At 39.2% G+C, this 25,403-nt stretch overlaps 1 protein-coding gene across 6 annotated transcripts in view; it reads right to left on the minus strand.

Annotated features, from left to right (window-relative positions):
- LOC128692596 (ankyrin repeat and SOCS box protein 3) overlaps positions 1-25,403 on the minus strand; it is a 197,648-nt gene that overhangs the window by 170,383 nt on the left and 1,862 nt on the right. For 5 of the 6 annotated variants that reach the window (XM_053781781.2, XM_070089831.1, XM_070089829.1 and 2 more), the window contains exons 2-6: positions 18,183-18,297; positions 17,628-17,789; positions 16,057-16,166; positions 7,167-7,336; positions 4,852-5,031 (exon numbers count right to left, since the gene is read on the minus strand). In XM_053781781.2, coding sequence (XP_053637756.2) covers positions 4,852-5,031; positions 7,167-7,336; positions 16,057-16,166; positions 17,628-17,789; positions 18,183-18,297 — 737 coding nt within the window. Of the gene's footprint in view, positions 1-4,851; positions 5,032-7,166; positions 7,337-16,056; positions 16,167-17,627; positions 17,800-18,182; positions 18,298-25,403 lie in introns of all 6 variants that reach the window. The other variant, XM_070089830.1, reaches the window with a different exon arrangement.

Raw genomic sequence — 25,403 nt, forward strand, 5'->3', positions numbered from 1 at the left:
GGAATGTGTTTATATATCTGAAACAGACATCCTCTATGTATTTTTATCCCTTCAGGAAGCTTGTTACTGACGAGTCTTTGATTTTGTTCAAAGGTAGACTGTCATTCAAGCAGTATATACCAAGCAAGAGGAAATGCTTTGGTAAAAAGTTGCTTGTATGTACTTTGTGATTGCTACAGTGGTCTTGTATTGGATATTATTGTGCACACTGGAAGTAATACATTGCAAGGTACCAGGAAGTTATTGGGCATCTCTGGAGATGTGGTTAGAACAATGATAGACCCATATCCTGGTAAGGGGCATACATTATATACTGATAACTGCACTCTGAAGGAGGGGTGTTAATGTTGCAGCTTAAAAACTGTACTGTAAAGCACCCTTCTGGCAAGACAGTGATGGAGTGAATGATGGTGAAAGTTTTTCTTTTTTGGGCCACCCTGCCTTGGTGGGAATCGGCCAGTGTGATAATAATAAAAAAAAAAAAAGTAAAAAACTGGTACATAAGTCCCTTACTCAGCGATTTTTTGCAAATGAACATGACATATGTGTGCAGCACAGTGCGTGCAAATCGTAAGCACATGCCTAGGTTTGACGCAGGCACTCATAGAGGTGAGGTGCAAGCATTTGTTGCCAATGACATCATGGCATTTCAGTGGCATGACAAACAAGATGTCACACTGTTGACAATAGTTCACCGAAACTATATGACAGACAGTGGCAGGCAGAATAAAGAAATCAATGAACCCGTCTGCCCAAAATGCCTAGCCATGCTAGGTGTTCTAGTGGCCCCCTCTGTAATTGGTATTTTAAAACATGTAAACCACACAATATCCAAATTCTGTAAACTCAGCATTGTAATCCTTATAGAGAATAAACTTGATTTGATTTGATTTGATTCTAAAACCTACAGCTGTGATGGACTACATCCTCAATATGCATTCAGACAAATGTGATGTGCAAATTGGGTTTTGTGTTTGCAAGAGATATAAGTGGTACGTGAGACTCTTTTTCCATCTTCTGGACATTTCCTTGCTCAATGCTTATAATATGTATAAGTTGAAGACCAGAAACAATCCAGCACATGGTGAATTTTGTTTGTCTGTCATCAGACAAATATTATTCAAGTACAAAATAAGAACACCTGCAATAGAAAACCGCCTACGAACTGATCACCAACTACCCTCTCCTCTGAGGCCTGGTGATCACTACCTAATACAACTGCCTCCTGCTAAGAAGAAATTTGCTCAGGTGTTTTGTCTGTGCACACACAAAAAATGCCCACAAAAATGCAGACACTCTTTTGTGTGTGAGGAGTGTAAAACACCATGTGCATAGCACCATGTTTCAAAGAGTTCCACAAGCTGCAGCACTTCTAGGAACTCGTCCAGTGACTCTGTGTATATATATTACAGAAAAACAGTAATAAACAACATTTTTTATTGTTGGTTTGTGTAAACATTTTGTAAACAATATAATCATAACAATGTTTGTGTGGTTGTGTAGCATACGAGTGAATATACATAAAATATGCCGTATATTGGTCTCACAGGCCAGAAAAGTTACTTGAAAAAAAATATTAAAAAATACAAGAAAAAAGTAGAATATATGTAAATATAATATTACCGAGTGACCGGCGGTCGTCAATGTTGCTGTAAGCGGTTCACTTTCTGTTAACTTAATGCCTCTATATCTCGGTAAGTATTGATCGCAATTTTTTTCTATAACACTTAGAAAAATATTCTTAAGATTTTGGTAAGAAAATTTTTTTTCTTTTTTCAAATATTTTTCGACCCAAAGAGCGAGTTAAGGATCAGGGGTCGCGACCCTGAAAGGATTAAGACACCTGCTGTCCCTGTTCACCTAGCAGTAAAATAGGTACCTGGGTGTTAGTTTACTGCTGTGGGTGCTGTAGTGGAGGGAAGGCGGTGTAGGGGTCGGCCTAGGAAAGGTTGGAGGGGGGGTAAAGGAGGTTTTGTGTGCGAGGGGATTGGACTTCCAGCGTGAGCTTGTTAGATAGAAGGAAATGGAGACAAATGGTTTCTAGGACTTGACATGCTGTTGGAGTGTGAGCAAGGTAACACTTATGAAGGGATTCAGGGAAACTGGCAGGCCGGACTTGAGACCTGGAGATGGGAAGTACAGTGCCTGCACTCTGAAGGAAGGATGCTAATGTTACAGTTTTATAACTGTAGTGTGAGTGCACCTCTGGCAAGACAGTGATGGAGTGAATGATGATGAAAATTTTTCTTCCTCAGGCCACCCTGCCTTGGTGGGAGATGGCCAATGTGTTAATAAAAAAAAAATTGTCAGTCACAGCCTAAATTTAAGTCAAGTTGAGTCTTACTAAGTCATATCGAGCATTACCGAGCCCATAAACACATACACGTACATGCTTATTTGCTTATTTTTCTTATACATTAATGAGTAAATCTCACAGCAATGTACCCGTTGGTACATATTTAGTGTATCTGTGTACAGTATATTAATGTACCCTTAGCACCACATACACATACTTATATGTACTAATTAAGAATAAGTATCACTAAAAAAAAAAAATCACTAAAAAGTATACATAATACATTATATTCCAAGAGTAGTGTAGGAGCTTATCCCCTTAATTGTGCCAAATATATTAACTGTCAAAGATAACCACCTAGACACCTTTATAAGTAAAGATCTCAACTTATATTTCGGTTAGTTTATATTCATCCAGTTGTAATCTGAAGAGAAGTTGCAGAGGTTGGTGGATGAATTTGGTAGGGTATGTAAAAGAAGAAAATTAAAAGTGAATACAGGAATAAGGTGATGAGGATAACAAAAAGATTAGGTGACGAAAGATTGGATATCAGATTGGAGGGAGAGAGTATGGAGGAGGTGAATGTATTCAGATATTTAGGAGTGGACTTGTCAGCAGATGGGTCTATGAAGGATGAAGTGAATCAAAGAATTGATGAGGGAAAAAGGGTGAGCGGTGCACTTGGGAGTCTGTGGAGACAAAGAGCTTTGTCCATGGAAGCAGAGAGGGGAATGTATGTGAATATATTTATACCAACACTCCTATATGGGTGTGAAGCATGGGTGATGAATGTTGCAATGAGGAGAAGGCTGAAGGCAGTGGAGATGTCATGTCTGAGGGCAATGGGTGGTGTTAATATAATGCAGAGAATTCATAGCATAGAAATTAAGAGAAGGTGCGGGATTACCAAAACTATTATCCAGAGGGCTGAGGAGGGGTTGTTGAGGTGGTTCAGACATACAGAGAGAATGGAACAAAACAGAATGACTTCGAGAGTGTAAAAATCTGTAGTGGAGGGAAGGCAGGGTAGAGGTCAGCCTAGGAAATGTTGGAGGTAGGGGGTAAAGGAGGTTTTGTGTGCGAGGGGTTTGGACTTCCAGCAAGCATGCATGAGCGTATTTGATGGGAGTGAATAGAGGCAAATGGTTTTTAACCATTTCAGGGTTGAGAGGCCCTCTCCTAAACTCGTTCTTGGGGTCAAAAATTTTTCAGAAAAAAAAAAAAAAAATTCTTATGAAAAGACAGAGAAACTTTTCCCCATCATAATGACACCAAAAGTATGAAATTTGATGGAAAACTTACAGAATTATGCTCTCGCGAAGTTAACACTCTCGACAATGTTTACACATCGGCGATTTCGCCCACTTTGAGCTGGCCCTATTTTCAGCCAATTCCAGTGTACTATTCAACAAAAATCATAACTATTTCGCTAGAACTCCATTTTTTTCTATCAAATGAGTACAAGAAACCACCCATTTACCGATTTCTACTATCCAATAAAGTGGTCAGAAATTAGCAATTTTGCCAATTTCACACAAATTTCAAAAGATGCCAATTTCCAAATAGGATCCAGAATAAACAAGACAGACATTCCTGGCACTAAAATAACATTTCCTCTGTTCATTAGTCACGTCCCCAGGCCCCTCTTACATTTCTTTTGCTTTCCACTTTGAATTTTTATTCTCACAAAAAATAGATTTAATGTTATGCAGACTACTGCATTAGTGTAGAAATGGTATAAATAATATCAGCACACTTATGAAAGAATATCAGACTTACTAGTTGACATGCATTGGACATGTGGCATGATTTGTTTACTTTTGAACTTTGGCAAAAATCAAACATTTCTGCTACTTCGAGCTCAATTTCAAGGTACTTTTCATTTTGAAACCAATCAAAATCATCTCAATTTCTGTAATGTGTTTTCCATTCTATAAAATGAGACCAGGAAAACTAGAATAGAACCATAAATACCATACGAAAATACAGTGCAAAGTCGGTGTTTTAAAGCAAAAACACGGTCAAAGTTTTTTTCTCATTACGCACCATGTGCTGTAGGATTTTTTTTATACTGTGCACAATGACCACATAGACCCATTCTTTCATATGTAGGCCCACCAGCTTTCTCTTGCTAGATTTGAAGGCGCTAGAATTTACTCGTACTAGTACGTCAATAACCCTGGTGCGTAAGCCGTACATCGGAAACCCTGAAAGGGTTAATACTTGACGTGCTGTTGGAGTGTGAACAAAGTAACACTTATGAAGGGATTCAGGGAAACCGGCAGGCCGGACTTGAGTCCTGGAGATGGGAAATACAGTGTCTGCACTCTGAAGGAGGGGTGTTAATGTTGCAGTTTTATAACTGTAGTTTAAAGCACCCCTCTGGCAAGACAGTGATGGAGTGATTGATGATGAAAGTTTTTCTTTTTCAGACCACCCTGCCTTGGTGGGAATCAGCAGATTTGTTAATAAAAAAACAAATATTATTATTATTATTATTATTATTATTATTATTATTATTATTATTACTATCTAAGAAGTACATCACTACTAACCTATTGCCACATGAATGTTCTTCACTGTAATCCAGACAAAATTCAATAGCAAAATGAAGAGCCAGCACACCATCTGCTTTCATTACATTGACATCAGCCCCATGTTCCAGCAGCTTGTTCACTGCATCCTTCCAATTGCTCTGTACAGCCAGCATAAGTGCTGTGGTACCATCTTGCATTCTACAAAGATAATGTTACTAAATTATTGTACAGTATCCAAAATGTATTTCTGCTACACATCACTTATTCAGTCAAAAAATTACAATATCCATTTATGATACTGCCTCCCACAGCCAATGTGAATCAGATGCCATTTATATTCTGGTACAATCTAAGAGTCTCAGGCAATGTCAATCATAAAAAGTGAACAACATTTTGCAATCTGAAGTAAATGAGATATTACTGAACATGAAGCTTGAATACAGATCTGCTTGGATTTAGAGGCAAATACCAGCATGACTGAGGGGTGACATTCCCTATAGGTTCCCCAGACCCCCGAAAGGAGATGGGTTTACCTGGAGTTTACCTGGAGAGGGTTTCAGGGGTCAATGCCCCCATGGCCCAGTCTGAGACCAGGCCTCATAGTGGATCAGGGTCTGATCAACCAAGCTTGTTTGTGATTATCACATCTCTTTGTGATTGTATTTTAAGATTTTTAAGTCTTTCATTGTGCTAAACTGTTTTTTTTTCTTTTAGAGCTGGAGCCACTTATTTTCACTTTCTATCTTGTCTACACATTTTATAAGCACATACACCACATCACTACATATTCCAAATCCTGGTCAAATAGATTTTTCAGTATTTCCCATTTACATAACTTAAGGTTATACGAGTGTCCAAAATTTCACTTGCAAGATCTCCCAGCAACATCTTTTGTCAATGATTACATCTTGACCCATCTCTCTTTGCTTGATGATTTTAAAATTTTATCATGCAGACTAACATACAGTTCTCATGTAGCCTCTTAGTGCTTTCTTCTATGCCACATTACATGACAATTAGCCAATATTCTAATTAAAAGAAAGAAATGAATATGAATTATCTATATTGGATAAAGTGTCTGTATCAAAGAAGTAACCTGCAACTCAATGGTCAAGCACTCAGTTCAGAACCAGAGAGACCCAGGTTCAATTCCTAAGCAGGGAGAGATGCATGGGCTAGTCTTCTTACATCTGCTTCCCTTGTTAGTCTAGCAGTAAATGAGTACCTGGCTAGTATCTTAAGGGGTGGTAGTAGTATACCAGTGAGCTGGCAAGGCTTTGAAATGAACCAAGATAGGGTAAAAGCTCTTAGCCTATGTATAAAGTGAGTAGTGGTGAAAGACATAAAATACAATCAATGGGACATGGCTACTAGAAATTTTTCTGTCCTGGAACCTTGGTCACATCTGGAGTGACTAAGGTCCTAGGATTGACACGTTTCCAACAAACATGCCTAGTGATTGCATTGTGTCTTTGCCCACTACACAGATACTATACCTTTATATCCAATGTATTATATAAAACAACCATTATACAATGAAAGGAATGAAAAGGAAAGCATACAAAGTGCAGGAGAGATCTTGAGCTAATAAGTAAACTAACAGTTACACATACTACATAAGCTAATACTAAAATATTAACGGCAAGTTAAAAGCAGCAGGCATTCGAGATGCAAAAAATGGTGACCAAACAGAAGAATTTAGTGTAACAAAATTTTAGAATTAAGCAAATGGGGATACTATATAGAATTGCTCCATTCTTTGCACATATGTACAGAGTTACTAATATTGCACACAATCTCTTGGGAACAAAAAGGCATGATACTGTGACTGGAACAATACACAAATAACCTGCACATTAAGAGAGAAGCTGCTACTACTACTACTTCCACTACCAACTTTACCAATACCTCTACTTCCTTTTTTTTTCCTCTTGGTCCTGTCCTTGTCCCTCCCGCCTATATACGTATATGCTGTAGTACCCCGAGTTTCGTACAGCTCCCAACTCGAACAATTATGTAAGTGTATTATTGTAAGTGCATTTGTAAGTGTATTTTTGGGGGTCTGAATCTAATTTATGTTATTCCTTATGGGGACAAATTCGTTTGGTAACAGCACTTGAACAGCCTTCTGGAACGAATTATGGCCGAAACTCTGAGTGCCACTGTATTAGCTCCTTCTCTCTTTTATATTAGTGTGACTTTGTAAATGGTCCAAGTCAGACCAAAACGTTATCATAAGCTCCTCTCTCACTTATGTGCAGGTTATCTGCCTATAATCTTTTGGGATTCAGATCTTCCATGTAATTCCAAAAATTATAAATGAAATAAATTACCTTGCATTGACATCACAACCTCTTTTCAATAGCAGCTCAAGAACTGGAAAAGTATTACAATCTTTGTACTGGCGATATGTGAGTACATGTAGAGCTGTTCGTTCAGACTCATCAAACCTGTTGATCTCGGCACCATTTTCTAGAAGCAACTGCACGATCTCCAATAAGCCCTGAGTAATGAGCAAGTTATAAATGATCTTTGAATAATGAGTTAGTTATTATTTCTTTATACTTTATATGCACATATCATCAACTAATATTCATGAATCATTTTCCCATAAATATGAAGGCGAGGTATGTAGAGTGGCGAGACATTTGTGGAGAGAGCTATTAACCCATAAACGGTCCAAACGTATATATACGTTCACTACCCCAGTGCCCCGAATCCTTCAATCTTTCAACAAACCGGCCATATCCCACCTAGGCAGGGTGGCCCAAAAGGAAAAACGAAAGTTTCTCCTTTTACATTTAGTGATACATACAGGAGAAGAGGCTACTAGCCCCTTGCTCCCGGCATTTTAGTCGCCTCTTACAACACACATGGCTTACGGAGGAAGAATTCTGTTCCACTTCCCCATGGAGGTAAGAGGAAATAAATAAGAACTAGAAAGAAAATAGAAGAAAACCCAGATGGATGTGTATATATATGTTTGTACATGTATGTGTAGTGTGACCTAAGTGTAAGTAGAAGTAGCAAGACATACCTGAAATCTTGCATGTTTATGAGACAGAAAAAAGGACACCAGCAATCCTACCATCATGTAAAACAATTACAGGCTTTCGTTTTACACTCACTTGGCAGGACGGTAGTACCTCCCTGGGTGGTTACTGTCTACCAGCCTACTACCTAGAAGTGCCCCGAATATTTTGAAAAATAAACATTTTTTTTATTATTGAAAAAAAAAGAGCACATTTTTCTAAGTGTTATAGGATAAAAAAAAAATTTTAGGGACAGTACTTACCGAGATATGAGGCTGAGAACTTGGCACTGGATGCTCATGTGACAGCAACATCGAGTCCTGCTGCTTGCAGAAGTGTTGCCAATATACCTTTTTTTTCTATTTTTCAATTCTCTTATATAATTTTTATGTTCTGATAATTACAATTTATAGTAGTTCTTGTCATTTCATAACCAATCTTAGTTCTAACACTAGTATTAGGTACTGAAATTGTACTCACATTGTCACAAACACACTGACAGGTGGACATTTGCACCTGCCTTGGTCATTTACTATTGTGTTGGAATATATACAAAGTATTTATAGGTGTTGCAAATAAGAAATTTTATAAAGAACTTCAGAATGTGGTCTGTTACTATTTTCTTATGCAACAAGATTTAGGATCAGCATTTGTTAAAGGTATTTTAGAGTCTAGGGGAAATAATTTCAACTGGGAAACTTTATAGAATAATATTCAAATTTATTAAAGTATTTAAATACAATACTTTATCTTTTCTCTGTACCTAATATTATCTTAATACTTTGTACAATAAATTTACAATATACATATTTAGTTCAAAATCATCGAAGTATCACATTAATAAGGAAGATTAATTTTTCTTCCTGTAATTAAGTCTTCACTAATATTTCCGTCTTTGTCTTAACAAAACTGTGTAAACTCAAACTACAAAATGTACGAGATTCAACAAGACCTTTGAATCCAGCCGTAAAGTAAGTAGAAAGCAAGAGTTTGTCTGAGAAGACTTATCTCTATGGATTACTGAACTGACCAAGAATATAATATCAAAACAATCTTCAGAGCAATGAAGAACAAACTGAGTCAGCTCTAGAGTCTAATTCTCAAACCCATTCAAACTGTACACCCTAAGAGAGAACCAATATACGATCAGTTGTCAAGGCAAGAGCAGGGAGCGGACTGACTACCTGCCAGTCTGTTGACGCGTCGTCAGGTTGGATCACCTGACCCAAACGTCAGTCAGCTGGACATAAACAACTGAACAATTCACCGGATGGTTCCGAGACTTAAGCTCTATATACATAAGAAATCCTACCTAACAATAATAAAATAATAGTGATGATAATAATAATAATAAAATAGGGACAATACCATGGTATTTTTTATATATTTTAACAGATAATAATATAACGCCGAAAGTCTCTATTCTAGCTATAAACGGGGACTTTCACACTATAATATTAAGTGATGATCATATTTTCTTAAAATAGTTAAATAACACAGAATGACCAATTTCCAAGATATAACACCCCCCTCCCGTACGACAATAGGTCGCAGTAGGGAGTTTGCAAGCGTTCTCGGTAATATCTTCTTTATAGTAAGCGTCCTCTTGGTAAATAAGGCATGTAGGACAACGGAAGAATGAAGATGAAAGAACTCGATCAGCATGGTTATTTGCCAGAGGATGAGCTTCTGGAACAATGGCCGGAAGAACTATCTGGAGTGGCATCCATCACAATTCGAGAATAGGAGTCTCAGACATATGACTGTCAGGGCCATCCATGTGGACTTAATACTTCGTCCCCTCAACGAAACGGTTTTCATAATCATACTGTCAATATAAAAGAAAATCATTAACAAAAAAATATATAATATATATAAATCAGGCTCTAAGAGTACTCATCTCCTAACTTTACATTTTAAGGTATCTTTTTTTTTTCAGGGGCGAGAAAGGGCATCAGCAATTATGTTAAGAGTTCCACTTAAGTGTTGAATACTAATCAAATAAGGTTGGATCCTCAGAGCCCACCTGAGGATCCGGGTGTCCTTTGATTTCATAGAATTAATATAAATTAAAGGATTGTGATCAGAAAATACCATAATTTTATGGGAGGAGGTTCCCAGATAAACGTCAAAATGTTCCAAAGATATTACTAGGGCAAGAGCTTCTTTCTCTAGTGGCATAATTCTTTTGGTGACGTTTCAACTTTGAAGAAAAATAAGATATAGGATGCAAAATATCAGTAGAGGGGGATTTCTGAAGTAACACCGCCCCCACAGCATAACCGCTGGCATCAATATGTAAATAGAAGGGTTGATTAAAGTCAGGACTTTTCAATACGGGTGACGAAGAAAGCAACCGCTTCAACCGATTAAAAGCTATCTCAAAATCTTTCGACCAGCAAAACTTCATCTTACTACCGGTCAACTTAATAAGAGGAGATGCAACCTGAGAAAAATTAGGACAGAAATGTCGATAATAACCAGTCATTCCAAGGAACCTCTGTACAGACTTTCTATCTTGAGGGATAGGAAACTCGGCAACAGCCCTAACTTTTACATCAACAGGACGTACCTCGCCCTGGCCTATACAAAAACCGGGGTACTTAATCTTGGCTTGTCCAAACTGACACTTGGCTAAATTTATGGTGAAGTTGTACTTTTCTAACTTCTTAAATAAGGTTTCCAGGCGAATTAAGTGTTGCTCCCACTCATTGCTATATATTACAAGATCATCTAGATATGCATCCACTCCTACATCATTGGTCAGCAGGTTCATCAGGCGCTGAAAGGTAGAGGCCGCGTTACACAACCCGATGGGCATAACGCGATAATTGAATAATCCGCCTTGTATAGTAAATGTGGATATTTCTTGGGCTCGCTGGGTAAGCGGCACTTGGTAATAGCCCCTTAATAAATCCAGGCGGGTAACATAGGCGGCTCCTGATACTCTATTAGATCATCAATACGGGGTAGTGGGAAAGCATCCGGTACCACGAGAGCATTAACTTTACGATAATCAGTGCACATTCTAGAAGTTCCATCAGGCTTGGGAACTAATATACAGGGTGAGGCCCACGGACTTTTACTCCGCTCTATGAGTCCATGGGACAACAAAAATTCTACTTCTCTGTTTAATGCTTCTTGTTTGAGTGGACTTGCCCTATAAGGTGACTGTTTGCAAGGCTTAGCTCCTTGTACATCTATGTCGTGAATTCCCAGTGTGTAACACCTAGGGACATCATCGAATAAAACCTCAAAACGTAATATCAAGTCTTTGATATCTTTTGCTTTTTCCAAATCAAGGTCCATAAGAAAGGTATCAAGAGACTGCAATGTCTCTGAATTTTTTAAACGTACTTCTATGGCTTTAGAGATGCTGGGCAGACGTACATTTTCATTTCAGCTAAAGAAAGAACTGTCATAATTGGTACAAGACTAGGGTGGTAAGCCTCAAGTTGGTTAATGTAATAAGTACGTTTTGCTTTTCTCTTTCCTGGAGTTCGTAGTACATAATTTACCTCATTGAGCCACTCAATCACTTCCAAAGGACCTTCGTATCTAGGTTGCAGAGCGTGTCCCGGTAAAAATTTCTGTGCCATCACCTTGTCACCTGGTTTAAAGAAGCGAGAGCATGTGTGTTTGTCATAACAATGCTTCATCTTGGATTGGGCCTTAGCTAAGTTTTTTGAGGCTAATTCCCTCAGTTGTGACAAACGCTTTTGCATTAGAGTTGGAGTTGTTTTAAACAAGGGTTCTGATTTTCCGGTCCATGAATCTTTCAGTACAGCAAGGGGGCCGCGTACTTGGTGTCCGTAAATTAATTCAAATGGACTAAACCCAGTCAGTCAGCCGGACATAAACAATTGAACAATTCACCGGATGGTTCCGAGACTTAAGCTCTATATACATAAGAAATCCTACCTAACAATAATAAAATAATAGTGATAATAATAATAATAAAATAGGGAAAATACCATGGTATTTTTTATATATTTTAACAGATAATAATATAACGCCCAAAGTCTCTATTCTAGCTATAAACGGGGACTTTCGCGCTATAATATTAACCCTTTGACTGTCGCGGCCGTATACATACGTCTTACGAGGTACAGTGTTTGACGTATATATACTCATAAATTCTAGCGGCTTCAAATCAAGAAGGAGAAAGCTGGTAGGCCCACATGTGAGAGAATGGGTCTGTGTGGTCAGTGTGCACCATATAAAAAAAATCCTGCAGCACGCAGTGCATAATGAGAAAAAAAAAAACTCCGACCGTTTTTTTTAATTAAAATGCCGACTTTGTGGTCTATTTTCATATAGTATTTATGATTGAATTCTCGTTTTCTTGGTCTCATTTGATAGAATGGAAAACATATTATAGAAATAGAGGTGATTTTGATTGATTTTACTATAAAAAGAACCTAGAAATGGAGCTCAAAGTAGGGGAAATGTTTGATTTTTGCCAATGTTCAAAAGTAAACAAATGATGCCATTGTCCAATAAATGTCCAACTAGCCATTCTAATATGCAGTAATGAATGGGTTGATGTTATTTATACAATTATTACAGTATTGCAGTAGTCTGCATAATAGTAAGTCTTCTATTTTTTGTTTGAATAAAAATTCAAAATAGAAAGCAAGAGTAATATCAGAGGGGCCTGGAGACATGACTGATGAGCAAAGAAAATGTTATTTTAGAGCCAGGAATGTCTGCATTGTTCATTCTGGACCTTATTTTGAAATTGTCATATTTTTTAGCTTTCGTGAAATTGGCCAAATTGCAAATTTCTGACCACATTATTAGGTAGTTGAAATCGGTAAATGGGCAGTTTCTTGTACTCAATCGATAGAAAAAATGGAGTTCTAAAGAAATAGTTATGAGTTTGGGCGACTGGAACAATGGAATTAGCCGAAAATAGGGCTCAAAGTGGGCGAAATCGCCGATTTGTAAACAGCGCCGAGGTCACTAACTTCGCGAGAGCATAATTCCGTCAGTTTTCCATCAAATTTCGTTTTTTTGGTGTCATTACAATCGGGAAAAGATTCTCTATCATTTCATAAGAAAAAATAATTTTTTTTTTTTTAAATTTTGCGACACCAGGAGACACCTCAGGATTGGGGGTTGCGACAGTCAAAGGGTTAAGTGATGATCATATTCTCTTATAATAGTTAAATAACACAGGATGACCAATTTCCAAGATATAACAATAGGTCCCAGCAATGTTTTGGATATGTAGAAGATGATGATGATGATGATGACGATGAGGGGAGGGAGGAGGAGGAGAAGAATACATAATAATAATAAAATAATAAGTTCCCTTGAAGCATGAAAAACAAAGTCCACCCCTGACAGTGACATGATAAGATGAGATAACATTCGATAAGAGTTGATGTTTGATGAGTATTCGCGAGGGCGCAGTGATAAGACTTGATAAGAAAAGATTAGGGCCTGCTTTGTTTTTGGTGGTACACAAACTTGTCTGTCTATTTTTCTGTCTGTCAAGCTCCCTGTTTATCTGTCATTCCGTCTAGCTCTCTGTCTCAGAGAGAGTCACAAGACTGGGTCGTCATCACGTTTACTCACATCTTCAAGCAGAGTATAGCACTTTGTCTGAATTTTTTGAGTTATCCTAGGTAATTTACACTATGTATACTTGTATTTGTGTGTACCTGTTAGACAGAGAGAGACAGACAGATAGAAAGATATAGAGAGACAGAGACAGGGATAGACAGAGACAGACAAAGATAGAGATAGAGACAGATACAAACAGACAAACGGAGATAGAACCAGGCTGCCAGCAGCCGGCCAGCCAGCTAGCCAGCCAATCAGCCAGTCAGTAAGCCAGCCAGGCAGCCAGCCAGCCAGCCAGAATTCTCTTTACTTAGGGCATAGGTTATAAGACATTCTGAAAGGGTGTTGCACAAATATTGCAAGAGTTATTATCGAGGTTTTTTGATATTTCCTCGACCACTTGTGGCCACATGTACCTCAAAGCCACTAAACTCAGGGTCAAAGTCACTTTCCTCTTAATATGGGAGTGTTAATACTACATGACATCAGTGAATCCCAGGTGTTTGCTGTGCTGTTTGCTCTAGTGGGCGCTCATTTGAACTGGTGCTCCCACAAGGTACTAAGTGGTCCCAGATTTTTTTAATACCACTCACACTGAGTGTTAGGACCCATTCTATGCTGACAAGGCATCTCAGACCAATCGTGCCATATTTGAAGGCAGGAAAAATAAAACGTATACAGTGGAGCCTCTACTTACGAGTTTAATCCGTTCCAAGACCTTGCTCGCAACTGGATTTGCTCGTTTGCAGAGTCAATTTTCTTCATTTAAACTAACTGAAATGCAATTAATTCGTTCCAGTGGAATTTTGTACTTCAATAATTTCGCTAATATCAACTCTACGGCTTATTTATCTATTTCACTACATCTAATATGACATAAACAATATAAATAACACAGAAACCTGATATATACTCTAAAATGAATAAAATGTACAGTAGACCGTCATTTAGCACGAGTTTGACTGACTGACTTACTGAACGACTTGACTGAGTTTGACTGACTGGCTTACTGAACGACTTGACTGACTTACTGAATCACTTTACTGACTTACTGAATGATTTGACTGACTTACTGTATCACTTTACTGACTTATTGAATCACTTGACTGACTTACTGAATGACTTGATTGAAGGACTTAAAGTTAAACACTCCAGTACAACCATCAACTTCAGTACCAGAACCTCCACCATCCACCTCAGCCCAGTAGGACCACAACATAACTCTCCACTCTCTTCACAATCATCCACAAACACCAGCACCCATAATTTAAGGTAAGAAATACTATTATTTCTGTTACATTTGTTTACTCTGAAACATAGCCAAGAAATGGGCCATTTCTCCTACGTTGAGCTGAATTTCAAAGTACTTTTCATCGGGAAAGCAATCAAAATCATATCCATTTCTGTAATATATCTTCCATTCTATCAAATGAGATAAAAAAACAAGAATACAACCATAAAAACCATACGAAAATACCGCTAAGGGGTGGCTAATTGCTGAGAAGTGAACTCCGTTATTTATGCTTAGATTTCTTTCATTTTTGGTGTACATTAAGAAGCATCTTTCCATCATACATTGCCCAAGTTTCAATAAGATAGTCCAACAAACAAATGAGATACAATTCCCGAGAGCAAGAGCCCCTCACCAGTGTCAAGGAACCTGCCTTGAGGTCTGTTCGCTTATGGAAATTTTGCTCGTATATGGAAGCAAAAAATCGACCCATCGACTGCTCGTATTTAGAAAAACTCGCACGTGGACACGCTCGCAAGTAGATTCCACTGTATATACGTTTGGGGCACTAGCGGTAAAAACGTATATGTGTATATGTTTGGACCATTTATGGGTTAATGGAGGTAAAAGGGGGAAATGTACCAATGGATAGGGATTCCAATACTTTTATATAGCTGTGAGGCATGGTTTTTAAACTTTGCACCAAGGATAAGGTTGAAGGCAAACTAGAGGTCATGTTTGAGATCATTGTGTGCTGTAAATATTATGCAGAGAATAAGGAGCTTAGAAATAATAAAAAAGGTTAAGAGTATGAAAGGTAAAATTCAGAGATAAGGGGGTTGAGATAATTTGGTTAAATGAAAGAATGGAACAAGGGCAGGAGTCATCCTAGGAGGAGATGGAGGAAGAGCATAAAGGTTTTGAGTAGTAAGGGCTTGAGCATTCAGAAGGCATGTATGATATGTAACATCGAAGTGGAGGAAAGTCGCTTTTGGGATTCAACATTCTATTACTGTACGAGCAGGGTAACATTTTCTATTGAATTCAAGGAAACTAGTTAGCTGGATTCAAGTCCTAGAGGTGGGAAGTATTTATCCTGCACTCTGAAGGATGGATCAAGATGCTGCAGTTCAGAGGTTCATTTGAATTGTGATGCCTGTACTCTTCTGGCAAGATAGCTATTGAATGAATAATGGTAAATGCATCTCCTTCATTATGTTACCTTACATTCATAGAAGACAGCTGATGTCATAATAAAATAAAGTTGGAATTTGCATTTTAATTCCATAAAAAAGTATAAGTGAAAATTTTGTAGACAAGTGAACCAAACTATTCAGAGTACTGTATGTATAAGATAAAACAACAGCACAATACAAAGGAATTACAAACCTTTGCAGCAGCAACATGAAACGGCATCCCAGACTCATAGTCTTCCCGATTTGGATCAGCACCAGCATCCAGCAAATACCTGACAGTTTCCAAATTCTTGTTTGCCACAGCTGAAGTATACAAGTAATACAATGAAAATAAAGTGCAAAAATATGAAGTATTTCTCAAAAGGACCCATTATGTTCTTTTCACTATATACCTCTCATAAGTAAAGTATACAACTATAAACTAATATTAACATGAATAAAATACAATACAGGTTTCCCTTGCCTTATGAAGTGAAGTTTTGCTTTATGTGAATTTGCTATTATGCCATCACCCCACTTTTACAAGTAACTCATCATATGTAGCATAAATTTGCCCAGAACACCTTGATATTTTAATCTACCTAAATATCACTCTAAACAAGTTTAGCTTGACATTTATAAGAAAAAAAAAGAAAATAGATTTGAGCATGGGAAATCCATATCTTTGAACAAAATCCTACAGATTCTTTCCAGTTTAAGTGTTTTGCACCATTCCAAAAGAAAGTGGAAATTTGGTTGGACAAAGCTATTCTACACTGACACCAAGCTGGGACTCGGGGCTGTGGGAGGGAGGGAGGGAGGGAGGAAAGAATAGCAGGGAGACAAGTATTCATAATGTGAGAGCTTTAATAAAGACAAACACAAGTTGGTTGGTTGGTAGATGGTGGGAGAGAGGAAGGGTTAAAGGGCAGAGAATTATGACAAACACAAATAACCCGCACATAAAAGAAAGAAGCTTACGACGACGTTTCGGTCCGACTTGGACCACTTACAAAGTCACACTAACCAGAAGTGGAGCAGGACGGCTATATATAGGCAGGAAGAGGTGGTGGTAGTAGTAGTACAAGAATGGTATATAATACTGACAAGATGAAATTAAGACACATGCGCAACACCCAGGCATCCCTATCGTAGACGTGTGTTGTGCATGTGTCTTAATTTCATCTTGTCGGTATTATATACCATTCTTGTACTACTACTACCACCACCTCTTCCTGCCTATATATAGCTGTCCTGCTCCACTTCTGGTTAGTGTGACTTTGTAAATGGTCCAAGTCGGACCGAAACGTCGTCGTAAGCTTCTCTCTTTTATGTGCGGGTTATTTGTGTATCGTTCCAGTCACGGTATTGTGCCTTTTTTTGTTAATTATGACTGAATTTTGCATGTAGTTTAATTTTAAGCAATTGCATTTATTTTAGATCAACAGCCATTTGGTGCTTATCTGGTATGCTCATATTTTTATTGGTAAAGCAATGTGGAATTTTTCTTCAATTTTGTAATGTACACTACAGGGATTATGACCAAATTTTGGATTACATTTTGCTTTATGCACCATGAGCCAGGCATGCATCTATCACATACAGAGAACAACATTTATTCAAAACTGTAAAAAAAAATTTTCAAAACATGATAAAGTGCTACATCATATCAGACATATAGATATAATCACAATCAAGGAAATATAGATAATCTTTCCAATCGGACTGTTTGAAATCAAGCTTGCACATTCGTTATCTTGCTAACAAATGCTTTAGAAATCCTACCTTTAGGTAGTGGCAAAGCCCAATTATCACCACACATCATGTTTGGGTCAGCACCAGCACTAAGCAAAAGCTTCACCACTTCACTATGGCTCGACTGTGGTAAACAAGCCAACTGCAGAGCAGTTGTACTCTCATGTGTCAGAGCATCGACATCAACATCGTCTGAAAAAATCTGAATTCATTGTACAGTATTTTCTGTACTTTCATTTTTTTATTAATTTTTTCAGTCCTATATGTGTAACAAACAAGTCTGCTGCTTGTAGCTTTGTCATTCTAGTTCATAAGTAATGACAGGACAGGTAAACATAAATATGCTGACTCCTAGTTAGTTAACACTTAATGTTTTTAGTTGAAGATCTGGTCTGAAGAAGCAGAACTGTGAAGACTATAATAAATAAGATAAAAAAAATTGCTGTGATATACTCTTTTATGTCAATGAAATATCACTGAAGAACAATAATAGTATAGTACAGTATAAGGAAAAAAGACTTCATAGATTTCAGGCCTCTTTACCTTAGCTAAATATCCACATAAGTGTGAGAAATGAATGCTTACCTGCCAACAATAAGAAGCGAACACACTCTACATGACCACCTGCTGCTGCCTCATGCAATGGACGCCATCCTCGGTTGTCATGTCCATTAGTCGGATGGCCAGTCTGCAGCAGCTCCTAAAAAATTAATATATTATCATTGCATTGCTTCACATCCAGGGCCATCAACCACAGATTTAGATATAGGGGAAAAATCCGGCTGGTCAAATGTGAAGACCAGTGAATCTGCCATCCACTTTCCTCTTAATTGTCCGAACTAAAGCCTCCCCAGTACTAAGTAGCCTAGTGCCCTCCTCACTCTCATTCTTGAGCAACTAATGGGAAACTGTACTGCAACACTCATTCAGATAACCAGTAGCAAATACATTCTTCAGCAAGTCACCACGACACAAGAGGAAGTCACAAACTGCAGAGGGCCAAAAGTCCTTATCACCACATTGTCCTTTGAATAAAAAAAAAAACATACCACGGGCGGGGTTAGAACCCGCGATCAGAGAGTCTCAAAACTCCAGACCATCACGTTAGCCACTGGGCCAGCTAGCCGTGGTATGGTTTGTTTGCAATCGTGTCATTACGATTTCATGAGTCATGTTGTCCTTTGAGATCTAGCAGAGGTTAAATCACATGAATTCCCCACACTGCACCTTTAGCCACTGCTTCACACCTATCAGCTTATAACCTGACCAGAGTCAGACTGTGACATGTGGGCACATGGCCCTCACTGAATTCCCACTTAATGGACTTTGAATGGTACAGAAAGGGACCAACCACTCACGACCAAGCCACTGAACTGGGTAACACTCAAATCAGCAAAGTTCTAGTCAACATGCACAACAAAATCACAACTGTAAAGTTCATCATGCCGTGAGGAAAGAACCCCTTCCAGCTCTGCTCAAATGAAAAATAACATGAGCATTCTTATCCACACTGCAAAAATAAACAGAGTATAGCACTGGGACGTCTAATGAGTCAATGTCAGAAATGGGAGCGATATCAGGGCCGGGGCCAGCAACAGTAACTTGGCTCTAGGTTGATGCCAACTTGCCATAAACCATGTTCTCCCAATGGGTTGTCAGAAATTGCTTTCACAGGGGGACTAGGGTAAGGGAAGTGTCATGACTGACATAAGGTTTTCTTCTGGACTACAATATTTTCCTGTTCTGTGATATGAAACAGAAAGAGTGCAGAGCAAAATGGGAAAAGACAGAGAGAAGAGACTACCAGACGATTATTAGAAAGAAGCCACTACTTCACCACTGTCCTCACACTCCATACCAATATGACAAACCCTGGCAATATAAACACAAATGCAGTATAATGTGATCCTTTATTGACTACGTTTCGCCCACACAGTGGGCTTTTTCAAGTCACAAACAGAACTACCTGGGGTGGAAGGAACGCGAGTATTTATAGTCCGGCTGAGGTCAGGTGAAGAATGCTGCATCTGATGATGTACCGAGTTGGGTTGTAGAGTCTAAAAACTTGGGTAGCTTGGAAAGGAGACTGGACAAGTTTGTGAGCAGACCTTCTACAGTGTTCTTATGTGGGATAGCGATGAAGAAGTTTCTTGGCAAGTGGTTCAGCTATGTTATAGAAGCCACTCTTCTGGTTGAAGTTGTCGGATATAGAAATAAGTGATGATTCCAGGATTCTTCGGTATTGAGTGTTGTCTTCTGTGGCGATAAGTCTTGAGTTTCTGTAGTTTATCAAGTGGTTGTGTGAATTACGGTGTTGTACGCAGGCATTCCTTGTGTCGTCAGACCTGCTTGCGTATTGGTGTTCTGAAATACGTGTTTGGAGGTCCCTTGATGTTTCGCCCACGTATAACTTGTTGCAGTCATTACAAGGGATTATGTATACCCCTGCAGAGGATGGAGGCTTGTCCTGCCTACTACTGGTGATGTCCTTGATGGTCGTGGTTGTGGAGGTAGATACTTGGAATGATGTTTTGGCAAAGATGTTGGAAACATGTTTGGCAATGGAGTTGGTGGGAAGGACTATGTATCTCTTCTCGGCAGTGTCTTCTCTGGGTGTGTTGAAGATGTTTAGTGCTCGCCGTCTGCAGTCTCTGATGAAGTGACGAGGATAGTGGAGTTTGGAAAATACCTGTTCAATTATAGTGCATTCTTCCTCAAGGAACTCGTTGCTGCAGATTCTGAGTGCACGCAGGAAGAAGCCTATAATTACACCACGTTTGGTTTTGGTGTCGTGGTGAGAGTAGAAGTGGAGAAGATCACTAAACATCTTCAACACACCCAGAGAAGACACTGCCGAGAAGAGATACATAGTCCTTCCCACCAACTCCATTGCCAAACATGTTTCCAACATCTTTGCCAAAACATCATTCCAAGTATCTACCTCCACAACCACGACCATCAAGGACATCACCAGTAGTAGGCAGGACAAGCCTCCATCCTCTGCAGGGGTATACATAATCCCTTGTAATGACTGCAACAAGTTATACGTGGGCGAAACATCAAGGGACCTCCAAACACGTATTTCAGAACACCAATACGCAAGCAGGTCTGACGACACAAGGAATGCCTGCGTACAACACCGTAATTCACACAACCACTTGATAAACTACAGAAACTCAAGACTTATCGCCACAGAAGACAACACTCAATACCGAAGAATCCTGGAATCATCACTTATTTCTATATCCGACAACTTCAACCAGAATAGTGGCTTCTATAACATAGCTGAACCACTTGCCAAGAAACTTCTTCATCGCTATCCCACATAAGAACACTGTAGAAGGTCTGCTCACAAACTTGTCCAGTCTCCTTTCCAAGCTACCCAAGTTTTTAGACTCTACAACCCAACTCGGTACATCATCAGATGCAGCATTCTTCACCTGACCTCAGCCGGACTATAAATACTCGCGTTCCTTCCACCCCAGGTAGTTCTGTTTGTGACTTGAAAAAGCCCACTGTGTGGGCGAAACGTAGTCAATAAAGGATCACATTATACTGCATTTGTGTTTATATTGCCATTGTGTCGGTATTTTATACCATTTATTTCCATCGTGTCAAACACTGCAGGAGAAATGGATCCTTCACACAGAGAATACCTGGACCTTCTCCTAAAAGCTTACTCACTTCGCAACAGACACAATTTTCTTCGTGACTGCATCCAAGAAATGGTCTTACCAAGATCTACTCCTCCTCAAATTGCCAACATCAAACCACCTTTCTCCGCTACAGCTCGGACCTACCTTGAAGAGTGTGCAGATGACTTAAACAATGCTACAAAGGAAGCTTTTCTCCAAGCCAGAACACTAGGCACAACACTCCGGGGCAACATGAACAGACGCACCGCCGAAATCATTCGCAGCAGAGTTACCACAGCGAATGTTCAACAGAAGATCAGACTTACTAGGAAACTACAAACACTCTGCAATAATAGTAATTGGAAAAGTTTAGGAAGACCTGAAATTATTCAAAATCTTTCATCTCGTCCACTGTCAACCACAGAAACTGAAGCCCTCAGCTTAGGCCTCAAATTCGCAACAGGAATTACGAAACCAAAACAAGACCTCAATTTCATCGCCAAAAACTACAGACACAATGACTCCGACTTCCAAAAAGGCTATCTTCAAGGCATCATCTCAGCAGCCATCTCAACACGCAGCTCCCCAGTCATACCCCGACGTTACATCAATGCACTCAAAGGTTTAGCAGAAGACACGACCATCAGGGTCACCACCGCTGATAAAGGAGGTGGTGTTGTTATCATGAACACTGACGATTACAGGAACAAAATGCTCAATCTACTTAATGACCCAGATACCTACAAACCTCTCACAACTAACCAAGTGGACAACCTTACTAAAACTTTTCTTCAAAGGACTCGCCGCATTCTGAGGAGCTCAGAACAAGGGAAGAAACTTCTGCACACCATGCCCAGCAACCCCAGACCTGCCAGAATGTACGGCCTGCCAAAGACTCACAAGCCTGGTATCCCACTGAGGCCCATATCCTCGGGAATAGGCAGTGCTCCCCACAAGCTCTCAGGAATTCTCGCCAAACACCTCTCGAAACTCTTGGGCACTATCAGTCCAGCACATCTCAAACACTCAGGTGATCTTCTCAATCGCATTCGCAACATCAACATCAGGAACAAGAAACTTTCCAGCCTTGACGTGACTTCCCTATTCACTAAAGTACCTACTAAACAAACCATCGATCTCTTGCGCAAGAAAATTGACGATTCACTTGATCTTCCCATTCCAGCCAGCGACTTCATCGACCTGGTTGAACTATGTGTTGGCTTTACGTGTTTCTCTTTTGAAAATCACCTCTTTCAGCAGACTTTTGGACTACCCATGGGTTCGCCACTCAGTGCAGTCCTAGCGAACCTATACATGGAACATCTAGAAGCCGAACGTTTCTCCACCATTATTCCTTCGTCTGTCACCTGGCTCCATTATGTTGACGACATTCTCCTCATAACTCCTAAACGCTTCAACGTTCAAGCTCTCCAAGACAAGCTCAACCAGGTCGAGCCTTCAATCCAGTTCACACTTGAAGAAGAGGTCGACAACACTCTTCCTTTCCTTGATGTTCTACTCTGCAAAGCTGACCACGAACTTCGTTTTAAAGTCTATCGAAAACCCACCAACCAAAACGATCTTCTCCACTTCTACTCTCACCACGACACCAAAACCAAACGTGGTGTAATTATAGGCTTCTTCCTGCGTGCACTCAGAATCTGCAGCAACGAGTTCCTTGAGGAAGAATGCACTATAATTGAACAGGTATTTTCCAAACTCCACTATCCTCGTCACTTCATCAGAGACTGCAGACGGCGAGCACTAAACATCTTCAACACACCCAGAGAAGACACTGCCGAGAAGAGATACATAGTCCTTCCCACCAACTCCATTGCCAAACATGTTTCCAACATCTTTGCCAAAACATCATTCCAAGTATCTACCTCCACAACCACGACCATCAAGGACATCACCAGTAGTAGGCAGGACAAGCCTCCATCCTCTGCAGGGGTATACATAATCCCTTGTAATGACTGCAACAAGTTATACGTGGGCGAAACATCAAGGGACCTCCAAACACGTATTTCAGAACACCAATACGCAAGCAGGTCTGACGACACAAGGAATGCCTGCGTACAACACCGTAATTCACACAACCACTTGATAAACTACAGAAACTCAAGACTTATCGCCACAGAAGACAACACTCAATACCGAAGAATCCTGGAATCATCACTTATTTCTATATCCGACAACTTCAACCAGAATAGTGGCTTCTATAACATAGCTGAACCACTTGCCAAGAAACTTCTTCATCGCTATCCCACATAAGAACACTGTAGAAGGTCTGCTCACAAACTTGTCCAGTCTCCTTTCCAAGCTACCCAAGTTTTTAGACTCTACAACCCAACTCGGTACATCATCAGATGCAGCATTCTTCACCTGACCTCAGCCGGACTATAAATACTCGCGTTCCTTCCACCCCAGGTAGTTCTGTTTGTGACTTGAAAAAGCCCACTGTGTGGGCGAAACGTAGTCAATAAAGGATCACATTATACTGCATTTGTGTTTATATTGCCATTGTGTCGGTATTTTATACCATTTATTTCCATGACAAACCCTTCTGACTCTCTCTCAGGAATCCCCTTTACTCTGTCCATGGCACAGCTTTAAGATAGTGCACTCAGAACTAACAAAGCAAGGATAAGCAAAACAACTTAATAGATAGAGTGCCAGAGACACAAGCAGCATTTGACTAGTAATAGACAAGGGCAAACAGGCAAAAATACAAAGAGGTGCACTCTTTCAGTCACTTCCTTGGAACCCAGGGTGACATCCAGGTAATACTTCTACCACCGGATGAACCACCTAATGTCACATGTGGTTCCTGAAAGTCCACTAGACAATCCAATCTCCTTTGGGCAGTGCTAACCACAAGATTTTGTTCAGATATTTAACCCTGGAGGGTCAGCCACTCAGGATAACCCAGGGACTGTGTCTTATTTCCATTGGGGTCTTCAATCCTGTCCCCCAGGATGCAACCCACACCAGTCAACTAACACCCAGGTACCTACTTGCTTATTAGGTGAATGAGGACAACAGGTGTATGGAAACGCCCAATGTTTCCACCCTTGCCGGGGTGATATACGTTCACATGCGTAGTGCTCCAAAAGTAGATCTACATTTTGTTACATTTTTCAAATATAACAAAAAAATGTAGATCAAAGTTTTTTTTACACGCTTTCAAATGTAAAAAAAAAAAAAAAGAAGATCTACGCTTTTTTACATACTTTCAAATGTTGAAAAAACGTAATCTACATTTGGACAATTTAAGGGTTAATGTATTTAATAAAATAAACAACTGAAGAAACTGCCTCATGATATTCCTGGCCAAACAAACAGTATACAGCCCCATGACTTGTTAGGCTTATCAGTGGTTAGCATTCATTTATGTGACTTGCCAGGCCAAAGAAATACACAGATGAAATACACCCCAAGTATATCTCCTGAGTGTAATACTATACTGTTTGCATGAAATGACCTTTTATGTCATAACTGTCTAATCTGTAAAATGAGTCTGCATCAATACTACAAAGTAAATGTGAGTACCAATGTTGATTAATGTTTTAATGGGTTAGGTCTTGTTGGGGCTGGGGCTGGGGCTGGGGCTGGGGCTGGGTTTAGTTAGGTTAAGTTACATCAGGCTAAGTTGGCTGTAATATTTTAAAAGGCTTTTTATATGTTTATTCTTATAAAAATATATACAAAAACTGCATTTTTCCAATATACATAAAATTAAACTCTCTCCATTGCATAAACCAATCAATATTAGAGCCCTTAAACTTTTACACCAGATTTATACAGCAAATTGTGTTATAGCTGAAAAATACTTCTTAGTGGAAACCAGACATTATTTTATATTTTATGATAGGTATGGGCTGTCTACATCATGGATTAAAGCTATTTCCTGGGCACAGTTAAGAAAAATGGTGGACATAAAGATTGATGGCTGAGTAAGGTTAAGCTAAATTAAGTTATTTTATATGTGGGTTTCATTAAGTTTGGTTAGTGTCTTATCATTTGCACAAAATAATAGTCTCAAATGTACGGCCTACTTAGTACTGAACAATTTAAACTTGATATGTTCCTCAAGACCATGCATGTTGCAGAGGCAATGAAAATGCCAGGAGTAAGAGGCTAGCATTATTATTATAATCATAGCCAAGTG

The sequence above is a fragment of the Cherax quadricarinatus genome, chromosome 30, assembly GCF_038502225.1.
Source record: "Cherax quadricarinatus isolate ZL_2023a chromosome 30, ASM3850222v1, whole genome shotgun sequence".
In the NCBI taxonomy this organism is placed as follows: Eukaryota; Metazoa; Arthropoda; class Malacostraca; order Decapoda; family Parastacidae; genus Cherax; species Cherax quadricarinatus.